The 19,807-nt window shown below is 36.4% G+C and overlaps 1 protein-coding gene across 2 annotated transcripts in view; it reads left to right on the top strand.

Moving 5' to 3' along the window:
- The window catches only part of LOC134649523 (sushi, von Willebrand factor type A, EGF and pentraxin domain-containing protein 1), a 118,226-nt gene that overhangs the window by 52,591 nt on the left and 45,828 nt on the right, over positions 1 to 19,807 (top strand). For both annotated transcript variants that reach the window (XM_063504284.1, XM_063504283.1), the window contains exon 2: positions 10,922 to 11,000. In XM_063504284.1, the coding sequence (XP_063360354.1) occupies positions 10,929 to 11,000 (72 nt within the window). In that variant the 5' untranslated portion in view covers positions 10,922 to 10,928. The remainder of the gene's footprint in view (positions 1 to 10,921; positions 11,001 to 19,807) is intronic.

Below are 19,807 nucleotides of genomic sequence, written 5' to 3'. Positions count from 1 at the left end.
TCATCTATAGGTAAAGAACTATTTTGTGTATTTTTTTCAAAATTTTAGACCCAGTAGTTTCGAAGATAAGGGGGGGGGGGGGATGGTCATTATTTGCCTATTTTCTTGAATAACTGCGAAACTATTAATCCTAAAATTATAAAAAATATATATTTGAGATTCTTACAATGAGCTATTTCATCTGATATGTAACACGATATAGTTTGAAAAAACTTTATTTTTTAATTTTCTCATTTACCTCCCAAAAATGGCCTCCATATTTAAAATTCATTTGTTTACGTTACACGTCCATCTTTGGGTCATAAACTTACATATGTGTTCAAATTTCAACTTAATTGGTCCAGTAGTTTCGGAGAAAATAGGCTGTGATAGACGGACGGATAGGCAGACGCATGAGTGATCCTATTAGGGTTCCGTTTTTTCCTTTTGAGGTACGGAACCCTAAAAACGGTAATTTACAAACAAACAAACAAATTTACAAACTTATAACTAGGTAAATATAAAAATTAAGGGTAGGTATATAATTATATGCTATTAGGCCATAGGTACCCGGCTAAACATACCTAGTACGCTGCTGGCGTTTCCTCTTTGCACCGCTAGCGAAATACGCTGGATAATACGTTTAAAATAACACATTTGAAAAAGTTGTCGATAAAGCAACCAAACACCGACAGATTATTAATATGTTGTACCATGACATCACTATTTTTGATCTCACATAGACAATTTACGCACACACTTGCATTTCATTTTTGGTCGCACTTTTGAAGATTGACAGTTGTTCTTGTCTATTCTAATTCTATGCTTTCGCAATTGAAAATAACGTAAGCGCCACGTATGACGTTGTCGTATATAGCTGCAAAGAGAAATGTCATTAGCGTGATGTAGAACATTTCGTATTTTCTCTCCAACGATACAATTAAACATATAACTTATATATATTCGTATGATCACCTTAAAAAATCCTTTCTTTTAATACCCCATTCAATAGATTTAGACAATTCATTTATCTTTGCGTTATACTTATATTTTGTAAAATCTTGTCCTACCAAATGAATAGTTTAAACCATATTTTGTGTACAGTTTTAGAATCGTCTTTCAAAATCCTTTATTTTAATACCCAACTCGATAGGTTTATAAGTTTTATTTTTGTTTCGGTTGCACAATTTGCAGTGCCTAATCCGCCATATTGGTTTTGTGATGACGTCACATAGCCTATGTTACTCGGGATGACGTAAGGATTCCAATGATATCTCAAACACCTAAATCGGTTCAGGCACTTAGCTGTTACGGTGTAACAAAGAAACTTACATACCCACATACAAACATGAACCCTGAAAAAAACAATACACTCTTTTTTTGGGGCAGTCGTGTAAAAAGACAGACATGCTATATTACCTTAACAGCGTTAAAATCCCCACGTCAGCCCAATACGTATTAATAATACTATAATAATAGTGATTGGCCAATAAACTAGGATTTAGGATAGGATAGGATTAAGGATTAATTTATTCAATAAAGTGTATTCCGAATGTAACTGGCTGGCTGGTCTTCTGTCCACAAAGAAACAGATTATTTGACAATTATATTAATATTCAGGACAACTTTGGCCAAAGTCCCGTTGTGCGGTCCTTATACACACACATAACGGGTGGATCGGATCGTTAACCCTATTCTGAACCGAACTCGACTAGAATGCGTATTTTAGCAGGAAGTGGACATATTTGTCATAGTCACATTGGTGACTGATTATACTGACCTTAATTCTGCGCCGTGGATGTCAATCAATAACTTATTTTTTCATACATCGGGTATTATTTAGATTACAATTGAATACCAAAATATAAGCAAGTGTTATAATTATAAATAAATCCAACCATTGAAAAAACCATTCAATTTATGTATATTGATGTGAGATAATAAATTGATATTACATCAAACAAATATTGCATGGCCGCGGACAATATTGGTTCTTACTCAATGTAATTGGATTTACTTCTGACCGATTTTGATTAGAAGTCGTTACTTAGCAGCTTAGTATTATATTAATACGTATCCTTACAAAACTCAATGTTGAATATTACAGTAGGTAATCCATTTATACCTATTAGGTTCGAAAAAGACGAAGATTGTTATCTTCACAAGAAAGACGTGATACGAATAATGGCACTGTTACTAAATAAAAAATTTCACAGAATTTCTTTTTCCGTTTTTATTTTTTACGAAATCGCGTATAATGTACCACCGACGCAATTCAGTTTAGAGAGTAACAAATGTAACAATAGAGTTGATTACAATTTAAATTCATGGGGCTTGTAACAAACATATTTACACTAGAAAAAATCTACCGACACAGGAAAAACGTGAACCAATAACTAATGAAAACTCAATTTAAGCAGCCTCTGCACAAGCAATAAATAGTACTTTAGCGCTCAAAGCTAATCTTTAAGTCGATGAAAGTGATCCTGGGGATCATTTGAAGAGTTGACGCTCTCTTTACTACGGGTCAATGGCTACAATCGAGACTAAACAAAATTGAAAACGTGAACCTGTGTAACGATAGGAGCGCATTATTTAAATTTAATTTTGTAGGTACTAGCGTACAAAATGCTTTAAGAAATTGGGGAAAGAAATAAAGTATAGCTGGTCAACCAAATCTTGTCAGTAAAAAAAGGCGCGAAATTCAAATTTTCTATGGGACGATATCCCTTCGCGCCTACATTTTTCAAATTTGCCGCCTTTTTCTACTGTCAAGATCTGGTTGACCAAGTATAGTTTATTTACTTATATCACAACCGAAAGGCGGTTACTTGCAGTGTTGCCAGATGGTCACAAAAGTCACATTTTTCGTGACTTTTCGCCTTCTCGCGTGACATGTGCGTGACTTATGATTTTGGGGCAATTTTTGTGACTTTTGAAGATAGTCGATTTTTGGACAAGTTTAGTTTTGCAATTCGTATTATTTAGGAATGCTCCCAACCAAGCTTACTAAGCCCTTTAAATTTGACGCACTGACCCTTGACGATACATCAACAATCATGTTTATCACTAGGTCTTATCATAGTCATGGCAAAATGAGATTGGTTACCTTGACGTGACGGTGTTATATAGTTTGATAAGAGTTTTTTTTAGTGTAATGAATCATTAGTAATGATTCATTTCTTTTAGTCTGTATCTATACTACTCATTGTACTACATCAGTTATTGTGAGATTTTTGAGCGCTCTAAAACTATTAATTTTAGCCGGGGGTAAATTATTTACGCATATACTTTTTTATTTTCTTTTGATTAAAGATTCGCAGACAGGGAAATCGACACCACACTCGCGTTCGCGCTTTCACACCGCGATTCACGCACATAGTCTGGAGGGGGCTTAAACAGTGTAAACTTTAAAATTTTTCTCTCGCACTGACTGACTGTGAATTGTATCTTGTTAGTAGTTTGTGGACTCATGTAGTCTGGGTTAAGTTTGGTAGATTAAGGCGTGTCCAGACGAAGACCATCCCCCGCCAATCCGACCAAACTATCCGATCAAACCAGGACGCGCGGACGCAAACACCAATTTGGCCAGTTTTATCAATTTAAATTTTATGGTGATATTTGACCGCTGTTAATTAAAAAATGCCCCTAACCGCGAAAACTAGCGTCACAAATTGGTATTCTTGCGTCCGTACCCCATTATATCGGTACTATCGGTCATAATCGGCGAGCCAAATTGGCGTTTGCGTCCGCACGTCCCGACCCAATCGGACAATTCAATCAGACCGTCGAAAAATTTTCCTCGTCCGGACAGGCCTAAACTATAGTCTGTCAAGCCATTTCATTAAGTAGAAAAAAGCGTCAAATTTAAAAAATTCATCCCAAAGAGAATTTAATTTCGCGCCCTCTTCCACTGACAAAGTTATTTGACTGACTTTATAATAACTTATTATGGTAATTTTTTTTTCGTTTTCAACAAGAAAAAAATCAAGAAATAAAAAAAGGAACTTACAATTCATGAAATCGATCACATAAAATCATATAACGTTAGTAGAATTTTTGTGTAATATATTATTTTCGAAATTTCTTCTATTAAAATCGATTTACCAACCCATACTATAAAAAGCGGCCAAGTGCGAGTCGGACTCGCCCATGAAGGGTTCCGTATTTAGGCGATTTATGACGTATTAAAAAAACTACTTACTAGATCTCGTTCAAACCAATTTTCGGTGGAAGTTTACATGGTAATGTACATCATATATTTTTTTTTAGTTTTATCATTCTGTTATTTTAGAAGTTACAGGGGGGGGGGGGATACACATTTTACCATTTTGGAAGTGTCTCTCGCGCAAACTATTCAGTTTAGAAAAAAATGATATTAGAATCCTCAATATCATTTTTGAAGACCTATCCATAGATACCCCACACGTATGGGTTTGATGAAAAAAAAAATTTTGAGTTTCAGTTCTATGGGGAACCCCAAAAATTTATTGTTTTTTTTCTATTTTTGTGTGAAAATCTTAATGCGGTTCACAGAATACATCTACTTACCAAGTTTCAACAGTATAGTTCTTATAGTTTCGGGGAAAAGTGACTGTGACATACGGACGGACAGACAGACAGACATGACGAATCTATAAGGGTTCCGTTTTTTGCCATTTGGCTACGGAACCCTAAAAATGTGACTTAAGCAGCAAAAACGTGACTTTTAGGGAAACGAAACGTAACTTATGACTCCAGAGCCCTGGCAACACTGGTTACTTGACATAATCTGTACGATTTATATTTTACAGATATCTATTCAACTGTATTTTTCTGGAATGTATTTTTTTCTGTTAGTGACAAGTAAATATTCAAGATGGGGTATTCACTTTTTCTTTTGCATAGGTAACTAAGCATCCTGATCAGACCTTGCAAGTCCAACCGTTCATATGTCCCAACCTGGCAATTATCTTCTTAACGCCGCTCTCATAATGTTTGCCCAACAAGTAAATCTGAAGCGTGAGACAATATCTCGACAACCACCTGTAGGTGTGTTCGGGTAATGTTAAGGAGGTCAGTCGGCGGCAGATTTCCCATTATGACAATGGTCAATTATGAGCGTCTCGCCCCGATTAGAATTCATAACGGAATGTGGGGCCGAAAACCATATTTAAATGAGCAATAAACATAAATTAGATTAACACTGTTCTGGGCACCATCTGTATTCGTGACGTGCATGGTAATATGGCTGCTTAGTAGAAATGGCTTTAGAATAGCGCAAGTCTTTTATTTTTAAACCATTATTTTGCATTACATAAATATTCTTTTACGTATTGACGACTTAACATAAAACGAGCATTCTCTACCAGCAAACAACAAGTCAAATAGAGATCGAATGCGAGGAGAATAGAGATTGACGCGGGAAACACGAAAGTAAACCAATAACTAAATCTACATATTTTCACAACCGATATTAGCAATTCAAAAAGGAATACGTAGTCATTCAAATATGAAATATACTATCATTAAATATGTGTATAGATAGCGCATGAGAGGCGTGTTTTACAATTCGGTAAATAACCTAAACCTAGGAAAAATGGCATCCATGACAGAAAAACAAAAATATAACGCTCATTAGTCCTCGGCTAACCGACATGGAAAATCACGATCGAAAATTAATAAAATAACAATAGGTTGGTCTCATCGCGGCACTTGATGTTTATGACACTCGTATTGCATTAATTACGTTCCAATTAAAATTGGATTTTATTCGCAAGCAGTGATTATTGTGATTAAAACAATTGCCCGCATTGGGCAATCCTGTGTTATCATGACAAATTATCGGCGTAAGGCAAAAACAATGGAAGTGTCGCGGCTAATCTCTTTTGATCTGAACAAAATGTTGCGGTTACGTATCGGTGGTGAGAAACTGTTCTGTGGGACCGTGGCCTCATTGTGATCTGCAACAACTACTTTTCTAATCATTTTGCGTGTTAGCATGTTTTATTAGATAATAATATTTAATAGAACAAGATACGTATTTTATTAATAGTTCCAATAAAATTATATTGATTGTTTAAAATTAAATTAAATTAATTAGATTGATTGTTATTGTTGTTAAAATTATATTCGTGCGTCTTTCAAGGTTGAAGCATGGTGGTTACTGCAGTCTGCCTTACTCGGATTTAAAAATTAATCAAGCATATCAAACCATTATTTTATTAGTTTTCGTTTCCCCATATTATTTTTGCGTCCAATTCAAAGTTGCATTATAGTCAGCTTTCTCCATTGCTAAATATTTAAAAAACGAATATTATTTATCAGATGCAAAAGGAATTTCAATAATATCACTGTTTGAATAAATTGTTTATTTAGTAGTGCAATAACACTGATTAAATATTTAACTGACGAATACCAATTCCAAAAATTCTCAGTGTTATAAAATTCACAGTACATATCTGGGAATGAAAAATAATTCTGACTATCTCAAAGGTGAAGGTGACCTTTGTAATGAAATTTGGAGCATTAATTAAATTTTCTTGCAATATAATCTAATAATTTTGTAACATCTGTAAACTGACATGCACAATCTGACAATAAATAATTACTTACTTACATTTAAATATATAACAAAGACTATTTTCAGATTTTTCAGTTCTTTTAACCTTTGTTTGAATCAAGAGTGTTTATTGAATAAGCGCTCTGCTACCTTGAAGTTGTCATTTTCTCCAAAGATCCACAGATACGTAGAGGGACAACAGGCAAAGACCAACAATTGTCGTATCTCCGTATCATGCAGTCAAAGACGCGCGTACACGTTCCATCCTACATCGGAAGACAATGCCGAGACGAGCCGTGAGAACAGGCCACGGGGGCAAGCGATGGGGAAGCGTGGCGTGCGTTATGAAATGAAATTAAATATTTTTATTACCTACGAACATGTGGTCCATATATAGGGTTAGGTATTACATCCATATATAGGGTTATGATACGTTCGCCATCTCATTGTTGTGTCGATATTTAGGCCTGTCTATAGTTTTCACTACTATATACAGAGACAATTTGGCAGTATGTGAGCATAAGTGAGATATTCGAAATAACCTGGTAAGTAGCTTTATTATACAGTAATTCACTTATACACTGGATAATCATAATTATCATAATCATAATAACATAAGTATAGTCATACCTACATAAACAATCGAAGAATTTTAATTCAGAAAAATTTAATAAAGTGATCGGCCACAAGCGTCTATCTTATTTTTCTTACATAAGTATATATATGGCTTATTTTCTAAATTGAAATTTGATTCGACTTTAAGACTGGATTTTCAGCTTAACATAAAGTTAACATAAAGTTAATATATTTAATAAATTTTACTTAAAATCTGTTATATATTTAATAAATCTTGCTTTAAACTTTCAGCTTCTTGTGACCTAAATGATTTAGTCACTTTTATACCTCTATACCTATATGTACCTCTGAAATATACAAACACAGAGTTAATATTGTTCGCTGCATTTTCTTTAATGGCTAACAAACTTTATTTAAATCAGCAGCATGTTGGTTCCGAAACAAATTCTACGAAACTAGTTTACATATTTTCAGGCCAACATTTTGCTACGAAAACTTGTGCCTTACTCAATCCCGACTTACAGTTAACTGTATATAAACTTGCTTGAGGGGATCAAACTATAAAGATTTGGCTCAATCTTCTTGTTTATCTACAGGGTTCCCAACTGCTCATTGACTGTGATTCTACGAGTATTTCGTGTCGTGTTCGACGCTCTATACCTACACAAACTCGAGCTGAAAACTCGATATGAAACGGTTAGGATCTGTCTCGGTTCCTTTGATATTGCTTTCGCCATTCAATATAGAATCTGTACTTACTTTGAAAACAACTCGTGGGTAATACAAGTCGCTTGACAGTAGTGAAATCCTACACTATCATTTGAATTGAGTTTATTCCAAATTTTCAACATTTGGTTCGATCTTTTCACTTTCCATCGTCGTGTTCGGTCGTTTTGATTTTCCGATCTGTATTCTATTGCTTTTTAACCGACTTCAAATGAGGAAGAGGTTAACAGTTCGTACCGTGTTTTTTTGTATGTAAGTACGTTACCTCGGAACTGCGTCATTTCTGGTCCGATTTTAAAAATTACCTGTTGTTTAAAAGTACAGTCAGCATCAGATATATAGCTGCCTTGCGGCCTTGGTGCTCAAAAATATCTGAACACGCACTCTATCACCTTGACAATAGAGGCGTGTTCAGATATAGGTGAGCACCTTGGCTGCTCCGATATATCTGATGGCGACTGCACGTATACAGTTCCAAGTTGGTCCCATTTTTGTCAAAACAAAACTCAATTTGGTAATGGGATGGGATGGGATAATAATATAAGGAATTAAGGGATTTTCTCTAATTTTATAGGCATTCATATAGCGATTTTTGTATTTTCATCTACATACCAAGCATTTGCATTCTAAAAAGTGTTTACTTACCTAAAAAAAACTGACTTCGCAAAACTTAGTTTTCTGTCAACTGTATTCTTCTAATGGCTAATTTATAAACTTCATAAAACACACGTAATATCATTGAGTGCCTACTAATTAACATATACTTACTGGAGGTAGTTTTTGTTGCAACCAATCACTGTTACAACATCAAACGTCTGCGGCGAATATCAGTTAATTACGTCATCTAAAGTGTGAGCATGTGAGACAATTAACAGGGTGAGGATTTATAGTATCTGATTTTACGCGATATACAGTATAGGCATTACCTTAAGAACAAGATGATGGATCATGCCTTATTGTCTACTACTAGGTAGATTAAATTAAAGTCTAGAACTAAGTGATATATTCGGGTTTAACTCTGATATGTACCGCTAAGTACTTCATACATAAAAGGTAAAGTTAATATTTGATATTATTATTTTAATAGTAGATTTCCTGTTGCCATAAATTTATACTGAATGTCCTGGCTTATGAGCTACTTTCGAGCAATGGAACAGTTACCTTTTTGAAGGATTTAAAAGCAATATTTATGTCGGTACTTAAACGTACCCATTCGAATAGAAATTAATCTATAAAATAATCAAATTGTGATCAAATTTTCCCTTCTGGTTCATACACATGACATGTTGCAGGTCAGGGTCGCTATTACAATCACTAAAAGACTTGAAATCTCAGACGAACCAGTATCCGTCAGTTACAGAATAAATAATAGTACTAGGTACAGAAGACTCACTCTCTAACAAAACGCGTCTGTTACGAGTGTTACGATCAGCACAGAAATGGCCGCTAGGTGCGACAGCGCCACGCGCGGCTTATGGCTAGCTACCAAAATTGGTGTGGAACGGATGTACTTTTAGCTACCTGTAACAAAGCGACGAAATCGCGGAGTGAGCCACGCCTGTTATGGGTACCTAGATGTTAAGGTGACATTCTGATGGAAACTGCAGTTGCATTACTCTTATGGCATTAACAGTTGTGGCCGCAACAGTAATGCAGCTGAAGTTGCCATCCGAATGTTACCTCTGTACCCTTTTATAGGTACCTACGTAGTTATCACGGGACCCCTAAACGATCAATCCGTTTGTCACTGTGATGAGTGTGACGTCTGTTAATTACATTATTCATAATTCCGACTGAAATAATTAACATCGATGCATTTGAATCGATACATCAATTTAATCCTGCCAAAATTAGTGTGAACTTAATATTAGGATTTAGGAAACAATAAGAAGTTGTTGTCAATGAAATGGCGAAAAGAACGACCGGCCGCTCCGGTTAACGCACTTCACTCAATTTGTATATGAAAAATGAGAGTTGTAAACATTCAAATATCTTTTGGATCGAATGACAGTCTTGGGACCACTTTACGCTTGATTGCGAACCGGGTTCACCCTAACTCGCACTACTATAGGAATACATACATGGCCAGAGTATCGACGAGCATAATTGGTCCATCGCGTGGTCCTTTGGCTCTCCAGCCGGCGGTCGCAAACTCAATCCCCGCCAGATCGGCCATTTCTGCCGCACGTGACGGTGAAACCGGTAAAAATGGCCACTTATTTCTTTATAACGTCTATTGGGTAAACATGTTTAATTTGGAAATTGGCAACGTATTTTTTTTGAGGTTGTGTCAGATGCCTGATAAACAACAAATGATAGAATGATGTGTTGTTTAAGATCCTGACATCGTACTCAACTTCTATATCAATTTGAATCAAAGCTCAGATGAAAATAATGCGCTAACATTATATTTAAAGGCCTGGCTATTGTCGACTGTGGCGGCTCTTGTAGACCGCAGAAATAGAATCGTTTCTTATTATATTGTAGATAAAAATACCCACTTTTTTTTTCAAATAGTCTTAAAGAGTAACCAGTTTAATTAAGATTCATCACTTTCTGACACAATTTGTCAGAAAATGTCTGTAAAATTATCGCGTGTTCATCTCGCAACGAATGTATGCTTATGTATTTCTGTCTCAATAGAGCTAATTCAGTTCTAAAACAGTGATCAATAACAGCATCAGATTTATTTTATATTGATGCATTAAATCGAGCAGCGATAGATAACATTAATAAACAAGCAAATCGTTATTAAATAGATTATTCAATTTATTGATATTGTTTTCTGAGTATAACATTTATTTATATTTGCAATATTTTGTTGATACTGTTGATAGCGATCTATGCAAATATTTTAGTTACGCGAGACCTAGTAATAATGAAGACAATATTGTATTATGTGCACAAGATACAAAGTTGACGTTAATGTATTCAGTCTTATATAAGTCTTTATTATATATAGATTTATTTTAAAAACACATATTATATGTTACTGATTCCTTGTAAATATTGTTTCTAGATTGCGCAATGCATCTTCCGTTATTTTAAGGTCTCAGAAAAATGTGCAACACTTAACCGTATTTTATATATTGTCCACAGATTTACGATGTTGATAAGGAGTCCGGCGGCACTGTGTGCCGTCGTGCTGCTGTTCGCTGCCACACCCTCTAGATCAGAGGTAAGACTATTTTATATACTATAATACAAAGAAATCTGACCACCCCTGCGTTTATTTTATCAATTTCTGTAAAATCTATAAGCAGTATCTTGTGAATTCTAAGTAACACCATAATGAAATGAAAATGGGTTTTTTCTTTTCAAACATTCTCACACATTCTTTGGCTAAAACGTTTTGTGGAAATTGAGATACACACTCTTCTAGTACGTATGTGTTAAACTCGTATATTTTTTTAACTTAATGATATAGATAGCTCTAACTATAATTACTTACTTTTTACATCATAATATCTACTAGTTATTATAACTAACCTGGGCAACGCCAATGCGTAAAGATATCTCGTATATGAAGAAAACCAGTGATCTACTTAAACAGAGAACAATAGCTTTTAACTAAATTTTGATTGTCTAACACCAACCCATTGATACTGGACGGATGTTTGCAGTTCTCTGTCAATCATACAAAGGAACATCGTATTGTATGGTAAACAAACCATGTAACATATTAAACGTATTATTACATTCAAGCTATTTCGCAAGAGGTAGGTATTTTCAAAGTCCGTATACCGTAGGTGGATTTTAGGGAAAAGTGTGGAATCTTTTCACTAAGTATGTGTCGGAAAACTCCTGAATGAATCCAGTCATTCAGGACTACCGGAAAATATAACTCTTATTTTATTGTTTATCTTTCTTTGGAGTTTTTTGTATTCAAATGGCTTTTAATCAAATTATCAACTCGAATTTAAACTGTTGTGAGACATACTAACATTGAATAATTTTACGGTTTAGACTCACTTGTTTTAAGTCACTCGAAAAGAAACCTAGGCTCGAAAGGAGACCTAGGCTCTCCGACACATGTCGCGCGAGTGACTTAAAACAAGTGAAATTATCAACTGTCATTAGGAACCTACCAATCGAATTTTGCGAGATGGGTTGAGTTATTAAGTAAGTAAAAGAAAGCTTAATGAGTAAGTCAGATTGCGCAAAACAATAAAACCAACTGTAACTGTTTTTTGCACCTAAATACTTAACTTTCACGACAAAGACAATAAAAGTATTTCAATCAACGTTCATCGATGTTCATTGTGCAATAACGAACAGTTTTCAATACGCGGACAAGAGAAATGATTTCCGTGATAAACATTTTTTGGACTTTATTGATACTCGTATGCGAAAATTCTGAAATTAAGTCTACAAAATAAAACTAAAATATAAGCGGTTAAAATAAACGTAGTCATTGATTTTGTTACCGAAACTAAGTTATAGCTTTCAGTTTGTCGTCGAAACTCACCGCGGTATTCGGAAAACAAGATCCGTTCTAGAGAAGAGAACGACACGATATGTACTACATAGATACCTGGTAGTTTAGATTTCAACAAGATATCTTTTGCAGCTCAATTCGGGCAACCAATGTATTAAGATCGTTTCAAAATCGTTTTGAGATCTAAAAATACATAAAAAGACGTTTTAGACATTGTGGAAATCGTTCAAGAGTCGCGGAAATGTCAAATTTCACAGGCTAGATCTTAAAAATATCGTTGTCGTATCTTGGTAGAGATGGGTAGGGGTGAGTAAATACTGAGTATTTACTCGGTATTTACGCAAAGCACCCGATAAATACCCGTATTTACTCATTTAGGTGGGTAAAAACGATTGCTTATAAAATATTCAAAAAGTGAGATTTAAGAACAAAATTGTCTTTTATTGAAGAATACTAACGTGTGATAACAATATCTATAAAGTAAAAAGCATATAGGACGCTTAATTTTGGAAAAAAGGTAATTATCAGTGAGAGGCAAATTGTGATAATGCATAGTTAACAATTTTGTTTTAAATAAGAATATATTTACTATAAAAATATGGTACTTAAATTCTATCGATGTTCTAGATAACTGCATGTTGCGCAAAAGTGCATGCGTGTTTACGCGGCACTTACGACCTTTTATTTAGGGTTTTTTAAAGAAAACTCAAAAATGGCTCAACCCATGATGTTCAAAATATAGTTTTATGTACTCTATTATACGGCTAATCCCCGATATGTTTTTATATTTTTTCTGAACTTTGGTTCGAAAGTTAAGCATTATTTTGGCCTTTCGAAACGGTTTTTTTCCAAAAATATTCAATTTATCCAAAAAAGTTCTTAGAAACATTCCAGTTATTTTTAAAGACCCATTTAATGATGTACAACACGTTGGTGGTTTCTGAATTTTTTTTGTGACGATTAGTTACATGTATGGAGTGCCCCTCTTAAAAATAATTTCTTACAATGTTGAGTACATAATCCAGTAGCGGCTTACAAAATACACCTATATTTCTTTCAGCACTCTAAATAGTTTATACCCACCAATTTGGGTACAAACGAGTAAATACGGGTATATTGAGGAAATACTGAGTATTTACTCGGTATTTACCCGTGAGTATACCTACCCATCTCGATATATAATAGATGTCTAGTTCAAAATCCGAATCGGGCCCTTAGTTACGGGTAAATATTATTTTTATATATAAAAGCGTGATGGAATGTCAACTTTTGTTTGAACTGCCAGATGCCACGCAATGAGAATTTTTGCATTTTTGTGTACCGGTCCATTTCAATAGCCCCAGGCAGTAGGTATATTGATCAATAAACTATTGTACGAGTGATGTAAGCCTTTCTTGATATTATGTTAATCGCTTCGATTTGTAGCTATATAGTGTTATAGTAAATCACTTTACAAAAAAAATTACCTCAGTAATAGTGATACCTTGATGAGTTGTAGATTATCTATAGTACGCAAAACGAAAATATATTAACTGTTAGGTACCTACCTACTCTACTGTATACATTGATCCTGCCAAATATCCATAAAAAATTTAAGCGTTATCTGATTTCATAACGTGTCGGGGCGGCCAAGGGGTTCAAAGATTGCTAAAGACTCCAATTCGAATCCGGTTTTCACCACTGGAGGGCTTCGTCACTTTTTCTCTAATATATGGCATCTATTTCAGTTTATAATTTATATATAGTAGTGTGATTACTTAAAAAACACAAATCAAAATATTTAATAAAATAATTTGATTTGTTCCCAAAGTTTTGATTTCATAACACCAACTAAATTGCCGTTTCAACGCAATCGAATAGATTGAAATTAATACAGTTTTATTAATTAATAGGCACGTATACCCACTTTGCAGCTCAGCATATCATTGAGTTATTACTGTTATTAGTGAAATTCCAAAACTAAATACACTTGAAATTTCGGTTACATTTTCGGTGTATGTTACTCGAGCGGCAGGTCGAGCACTTTGGACACTTTGTTTGATTTGTTAAAAGCAATGACGAACCTGAGTGAATGTTTAATGTTTATGCACCTACGTGTTTGCCGACGTATGGAACGGGGACGTGTACCGTAACTCTACGTGCTTTTTGCACGGACGATTTTATTCCTGTACCACAGAAATAAAATAAATTAATTAAAAATTAAAAAACACGACTGCAATTTAAAAGCGAACTGAAAAGCTAAAAATAATTTTTAGTTATGTTAGGTACTCAACTTAATGAATGTAAAATATAATATATAGGTAAGTGTTCTGTCAGGGTCGTAAACAGCAAACGGAAAAGTTTAGGCTCATCTAGGATCGTGACTGTACCTGTATATTTTATTTCGATTGCAGTCGGGGACCTTGATATATTGAATTTTTCCCATTCACAGGTCCCCGACTGCAACGAAATAAAATATACAGGTACAGTCACGATCCTAAATGAGCCTAAACTTTTCCGTTTGCTGTTTACGACCCTGACAGAACACTTACCTATATATTATATTTTACATTCATTAAGTTGAGTACCTAACATAACTAAAAATTATTTTTAGCTTTTCAGTTCGCTTTTAAATTGCAGTCGTGTTTTTTAATTTTTAATTAATTTATTTTATTTTATACATTTTAGTGACCATACAAACCAACCACATTTTTTATATGATTTAAGGCACTTAAGTTACTTCAAGGAGCTTTCATCATGTTGATATTTTGATATGTTAGCATAAAACGTGCTTAAAAACCTAAATAGGTCGGACCCAAAAACCAGACGTATTGAAAAGTGCTATGGCTTAATATCTCTGCAACTACATAATTATAAATTGGCTTTCGGCCTTCGCAATTAACCCCTGGAGCGCCCCAGAATTACCGTAGTATGGAACTCCTATACTAGTTACTAGCACACGTGTCTTGTTAGGGCGCTCCACGGGTTAAGATACTTAGGGAAGCTGCAGAAAGCATGCACCTTTCTTACGTTCCGGGCCTTCGGCCCTACGCGAAGCTCGGCCTCCGGCCTTTGTAATTAAGAATCTTGAGGAAGCTACAGAAAACGTGCACCTTTCTTACGCTCTGGGCCGTCTGCCCTACGCGAAGGTCGGCCTTCGGCCTTCGCAATTAAGAAACTTGGAAAAGCTGCAGAAAGCGTGCACCTTTCTTATGCTCCGGGCCTTCGGCCCTACGCGAAGCTCGGCCTTCGGCCTTCGCAATTAAGATACTTCGAGCTGCAGAAAGCGTGCACCTTTCTTACGCTCCGGGCCTTCGGCCCTACGCGAAGGTCGGCCTTCGGCCTTCGCAATTAAGATTCTTGGGGAAGCTACAGAAAGCGTGCACCTTTCTTACGCTCTGGGCCTTCGGCCCTACGCGAAGATCGGCCTTCGGCCTTCGCAATTAAGAAACTTGGAAAAGCTGCAGAAAGCGTGCACCTTTCTTACGCTCCGGGCCTTCGGCCCTATGCGAAGCTCGGCATTCGGCCTTCGCAATTAAGATACTTCGAGGTGCAGAAAGCGTGCACCTTTCTTACGCTCCGGGCCTTCGGCCCTATGCGAAGCTCGGCATTCGGCCTTCGCAATTAAGATTCTTGGGGAAGCTGCAAAAAACGTGCACCTTTCTTACGCTCCGGGCCTTCGGCCCTACGCGAACCTTCGGCCTTCGCAATTAAGATACTTGGGGAAGCTGCAGAAAGCATGCACCTCTCTTACGCTCCGAGCCTTCGGCCCTACGCGAAGCTCGGCCTTCGGTTTTTACAATTAAGAAACTTGGGGAAACTGCAAAAAGCGTGCACCTTTCTTACGCTTCGGGCCTTCGGCCCTACGCGGAGCTCGGCCTTCGGCCTTCGCAATTAAGATACTTGGGGAATTTACAGGAAGCACGCACCTGCCTTACGCTTCGGAGCGTCGACCCTATGCGGAGTTCGGCCTTCGGCTTTCGTTATTAAAATACTCGTGGAAGTTGCAGGAAGAGCCCATCTATCTTAAGCTCCCAGTCTTTGCTTCTCGTAAAATATTGTTTCACAACAGTAGCACGTGTGCTCCGGGATTTGCAAAATTTGTCGTGCAAAATTAAAATCATCATCAAAGACCTGCCTTCTACAGTCATGATAATAGTGTCTTCTATTCAAAGTCTCAAGTTAAATCTTATAATAAACGGCACAATATGTTTATTCAGAGTACCTGAGCATTTCTCAAATAATTTGTACATTTCGATCACATCTTAGATTTCTATAAAAATTGGTATGCTGGTAAAGTACATGAAGCTGAACAATTTCCACCATATTTCCCAAAATGTCCAAGAAAGTTTGTATGAAACATTCCTTTTTTGTTACCAAATGTGTAAGGAAATCTGGTAACAAAAAAGGATGTTTCATACAAGAAAGCGTGCACCTTTCTTACGCTCTGGGCCTTCGGCCCTACGCGAAGATCGGCCTTCGGCCTTCGCAATTAAGAAACTTGGAAAAGCTGCAGAAAGCGTGCACCTTTCTTACGCTCCGGGCCTTCGGCCCTATGCGAAGCTCGGCATTCGGCCTTCGCAATTAAGATACTTCGAGGTGCAGAAAGCGTGCACCTTTCTTACGCTCCGGGCCTTCGGCCCTATGCGAAGCTCGGCATTCGGCCTTCGCAATTAAGATTCTTGGGGAAGCTGCAAAAAACGTGCACCTTTCTTACGCTCCGGGCCTTCGGCCCTACGCGAACCTTCGGCCTTCGCAATTAAGATACTTGGGGAAGCTGCAGAAAGCATGCACCTCTCTTACGCTCCGAGCCTTCGGCCCTACGCGAAGCTCGGCCTTCGGTTTTTACAATTAAGAAACTTGGGGATACTGCAAAAAGCGTGCACCTTTCTTACGCTTCGGGCCTTCGGCCCTACGCGGAGCTCGGCCTTCGGCCTTCGCAATTAAGATACTTGGGGAATTTACAGGAAGCACGCACCTGCCTTACGCTTCGGAGCGTCGACCCTATGCGGAGTTCGGCCTTCGGCTTTCGTTATTAAAATACTCGTGGAAGTTGCAGGAAGAGCCCATCTATCTTAAGCTCCCAGTCTTTGCTTCTCGTAAAATATTGTTTCACAACAGTAGCACGTGTGCTCCGGGATTTGCAAAATTTGTCGTGCAAAATTAAAATCATCATCAAAGACCTGCCTTCTACAGTCATGATAATAGTGTCTTCTATTCAAAGTCTCAAGTTAAATCTTATAATAAACAGCACAATATGTTTATTCAGAGTACCTGAGCATTTCTCAAATAATTTGTACATTTCGATCACATCTTAGATTTCTATAAAAATTGGTATGCTGGTAAAGTACATGAAGCTGAACAATTTCCACCATATTTCCCAAAATGTCCAAGAAAGTTTGTATGAAACATTCCTTTTTTGTTACCAAATGTGTAAGGAAATCTGGTAACAAAAAAGGATGTTTCATACAAACTTTCTTGGACTTTTTGGGAAATATGGTGGAAATTGTTCAGCTTCATGTACTTTACCAGCATACCAATTTTATAGAAATCTAAGATGTGATCGAAATGTACAACTTTTTTGAGAAATGCTTACCTAGTCGATCGTTCAAACCGTTCCTTTCGTATTTGACACTTTCGCAATTGAAAATAACGTAAGCGCCACGTATGACGTTGTCGTATATAGCTGCAAAGAGAAATGTCATTAGCGTGATGTAGAACATTTCGTATTTTCTCTCCAACGATACAATTAAACATATAACTTATATATATTCGTATGATCACCTTAAAAAATCCTTTCTTTTAATACCCCATTCAATAGATTTAGACAATTCATTTATCTTTGCGTTATACTTATATTTTGTAAAATCTTGTCCTACCAAATGAATAGTTTAAACCATATTTTGTGTACAGTTTTAGAATCGTCTTTCAAAATCCTTTATTTTAATACCCAACTCGATAGGTTTATAAGTTTTATTTTTGTTTCGGTTGCACAATTTGCAGTGCCTAATCCGCCATATTGGTTTTGTGATGACGTCACATAGCCTATGTTACTCGGGATGACGTAAGGATTCCAATGATATCTCAAACACCTAAATCGGTTCAGGCACTTAGCTGTTACGGTGTAACAAAGAAACTTACATACCCACATACAAACATGAACCCTGAAAACAATACACTCTTTTTTTGGGGCAGTCGTGTAATAATGCTCTTTTGTGGCATCGTTGAAGCCATGAGTGCGTGTCTGAAATATCTTACATCAAAATTTCACCCCTTTTTTTATTTTTTTTAGTATCCTTATCTACCTTATCCCTCCGCTCCGTCCAGTACGCTGTAAAAATATACAATTACTATTAATATTTTATATTTTTGTAATTTTACAAGTACTAACTCATTACGGATGTTCTCCTCTACAGGTCGCAATTCTTAACCGATTTTCGTGAAATTTTGTGACCGAATTCTATGACTAAATAAAAAATTTTGTCGATCCGGTTTTTGGAAATTTGGCGGAGTCGTGATAGCTCCCGCCTAAACAAATAGTCGTATAAGAGTTTTTTCTTTTTGAGATATGTTTATAGATTAAATTGACAAAAATTCAGAAAATTTGTATCACTGGTTTTGGCGGTATTTAGATATTTAGATTTTACTTGAGAATGAGTAGCTAAATTTCGTCAGCTTTAGTAAGAACTATAATGGCGTATTTTGCAAACGTTCGCTTTTTTTGTTTGCATCGGGAAGTCCCTGGTTCCATCCCCAGTAATTGTATACTGCTACATAACTTTTTGTATTTTTTTTATACTTAAATTTCGTATAATTGTTTGTCGGAGCGGGACACCAGAAAGACGTATTGCAGCATTACAGTTCATAGTTAGACGCCTGTATAAAATCGATTAGCAATGTTTGGCGTATTGTTGAACTAAAATGACAGGTAGAAGGCTTTGGAACGTCAAGATGACGTAGTATCTTGAGTGAACGTAGGCACGAGCGGGCATTTTTGTCGTTATGTTGGTAGACTGGTCAGGCAGGTTTACCAACTTGAATTGGAGGCGGGAGCGGTTGGCTCCGCCGCTGGGACTGGCTTCTTTCTTCTTGATCGGACCGCGCTAGAGATCGGACGTTAGCCAAGCTCGTGCCTAATTCGCTACGTTCCTGAAGGCTTACACCTGAAGGATTATTCTGAAAGCTTATAGATTCTCACGTTGTTTAACCGTTTAGCTAAGTGTTTTATTCCAAGTGTTATTTTGATTTCTTATGTGCCATTAGAAGCTTACTTTTGTAAAATAAAGATTTGAACGGTTTCACGTGATCTTTTATTTTGATTCAAATAATTTTGGAATAGTGATTAGTTATTTTTATTATTTAGTACTCAAATAATAGTAGGCACTAGTATGGTTAATGAGTCCGAATGTTTATTTCATGCGTAGGTAGCATACCTACTATTTTGGCTGTGAAGTAATACATCTAGGTACTACCCCCACGCGCCCACCGCCATCGGGACCATCTGTCCCCGACATCAGCAAGTGGGATAGATGCGGAGTTTCATGTATTGCTTACACAGCCACCTGGGA

The sequence above is a fragment of the Cydia amplana genome, chromosome 7 (assembly GCF_948474715.1).
Source record: "Cydia amplana chromosome 7, ilCydAmpl1.1, whole genome shotgun sequence".
In the NCBI taxonomy this organism is placed as follows: Eukaryota; Metazoa; Arthropoda; class Insecta; order Lepidoptera; family Tortricidae; genus Cydia; species Cydia amplana.
The sequence above is the reverse complement of the archived record's forward strand: the minus strand, read 5'-3'. Positions and strand labels throughout refer to the sequence as shown.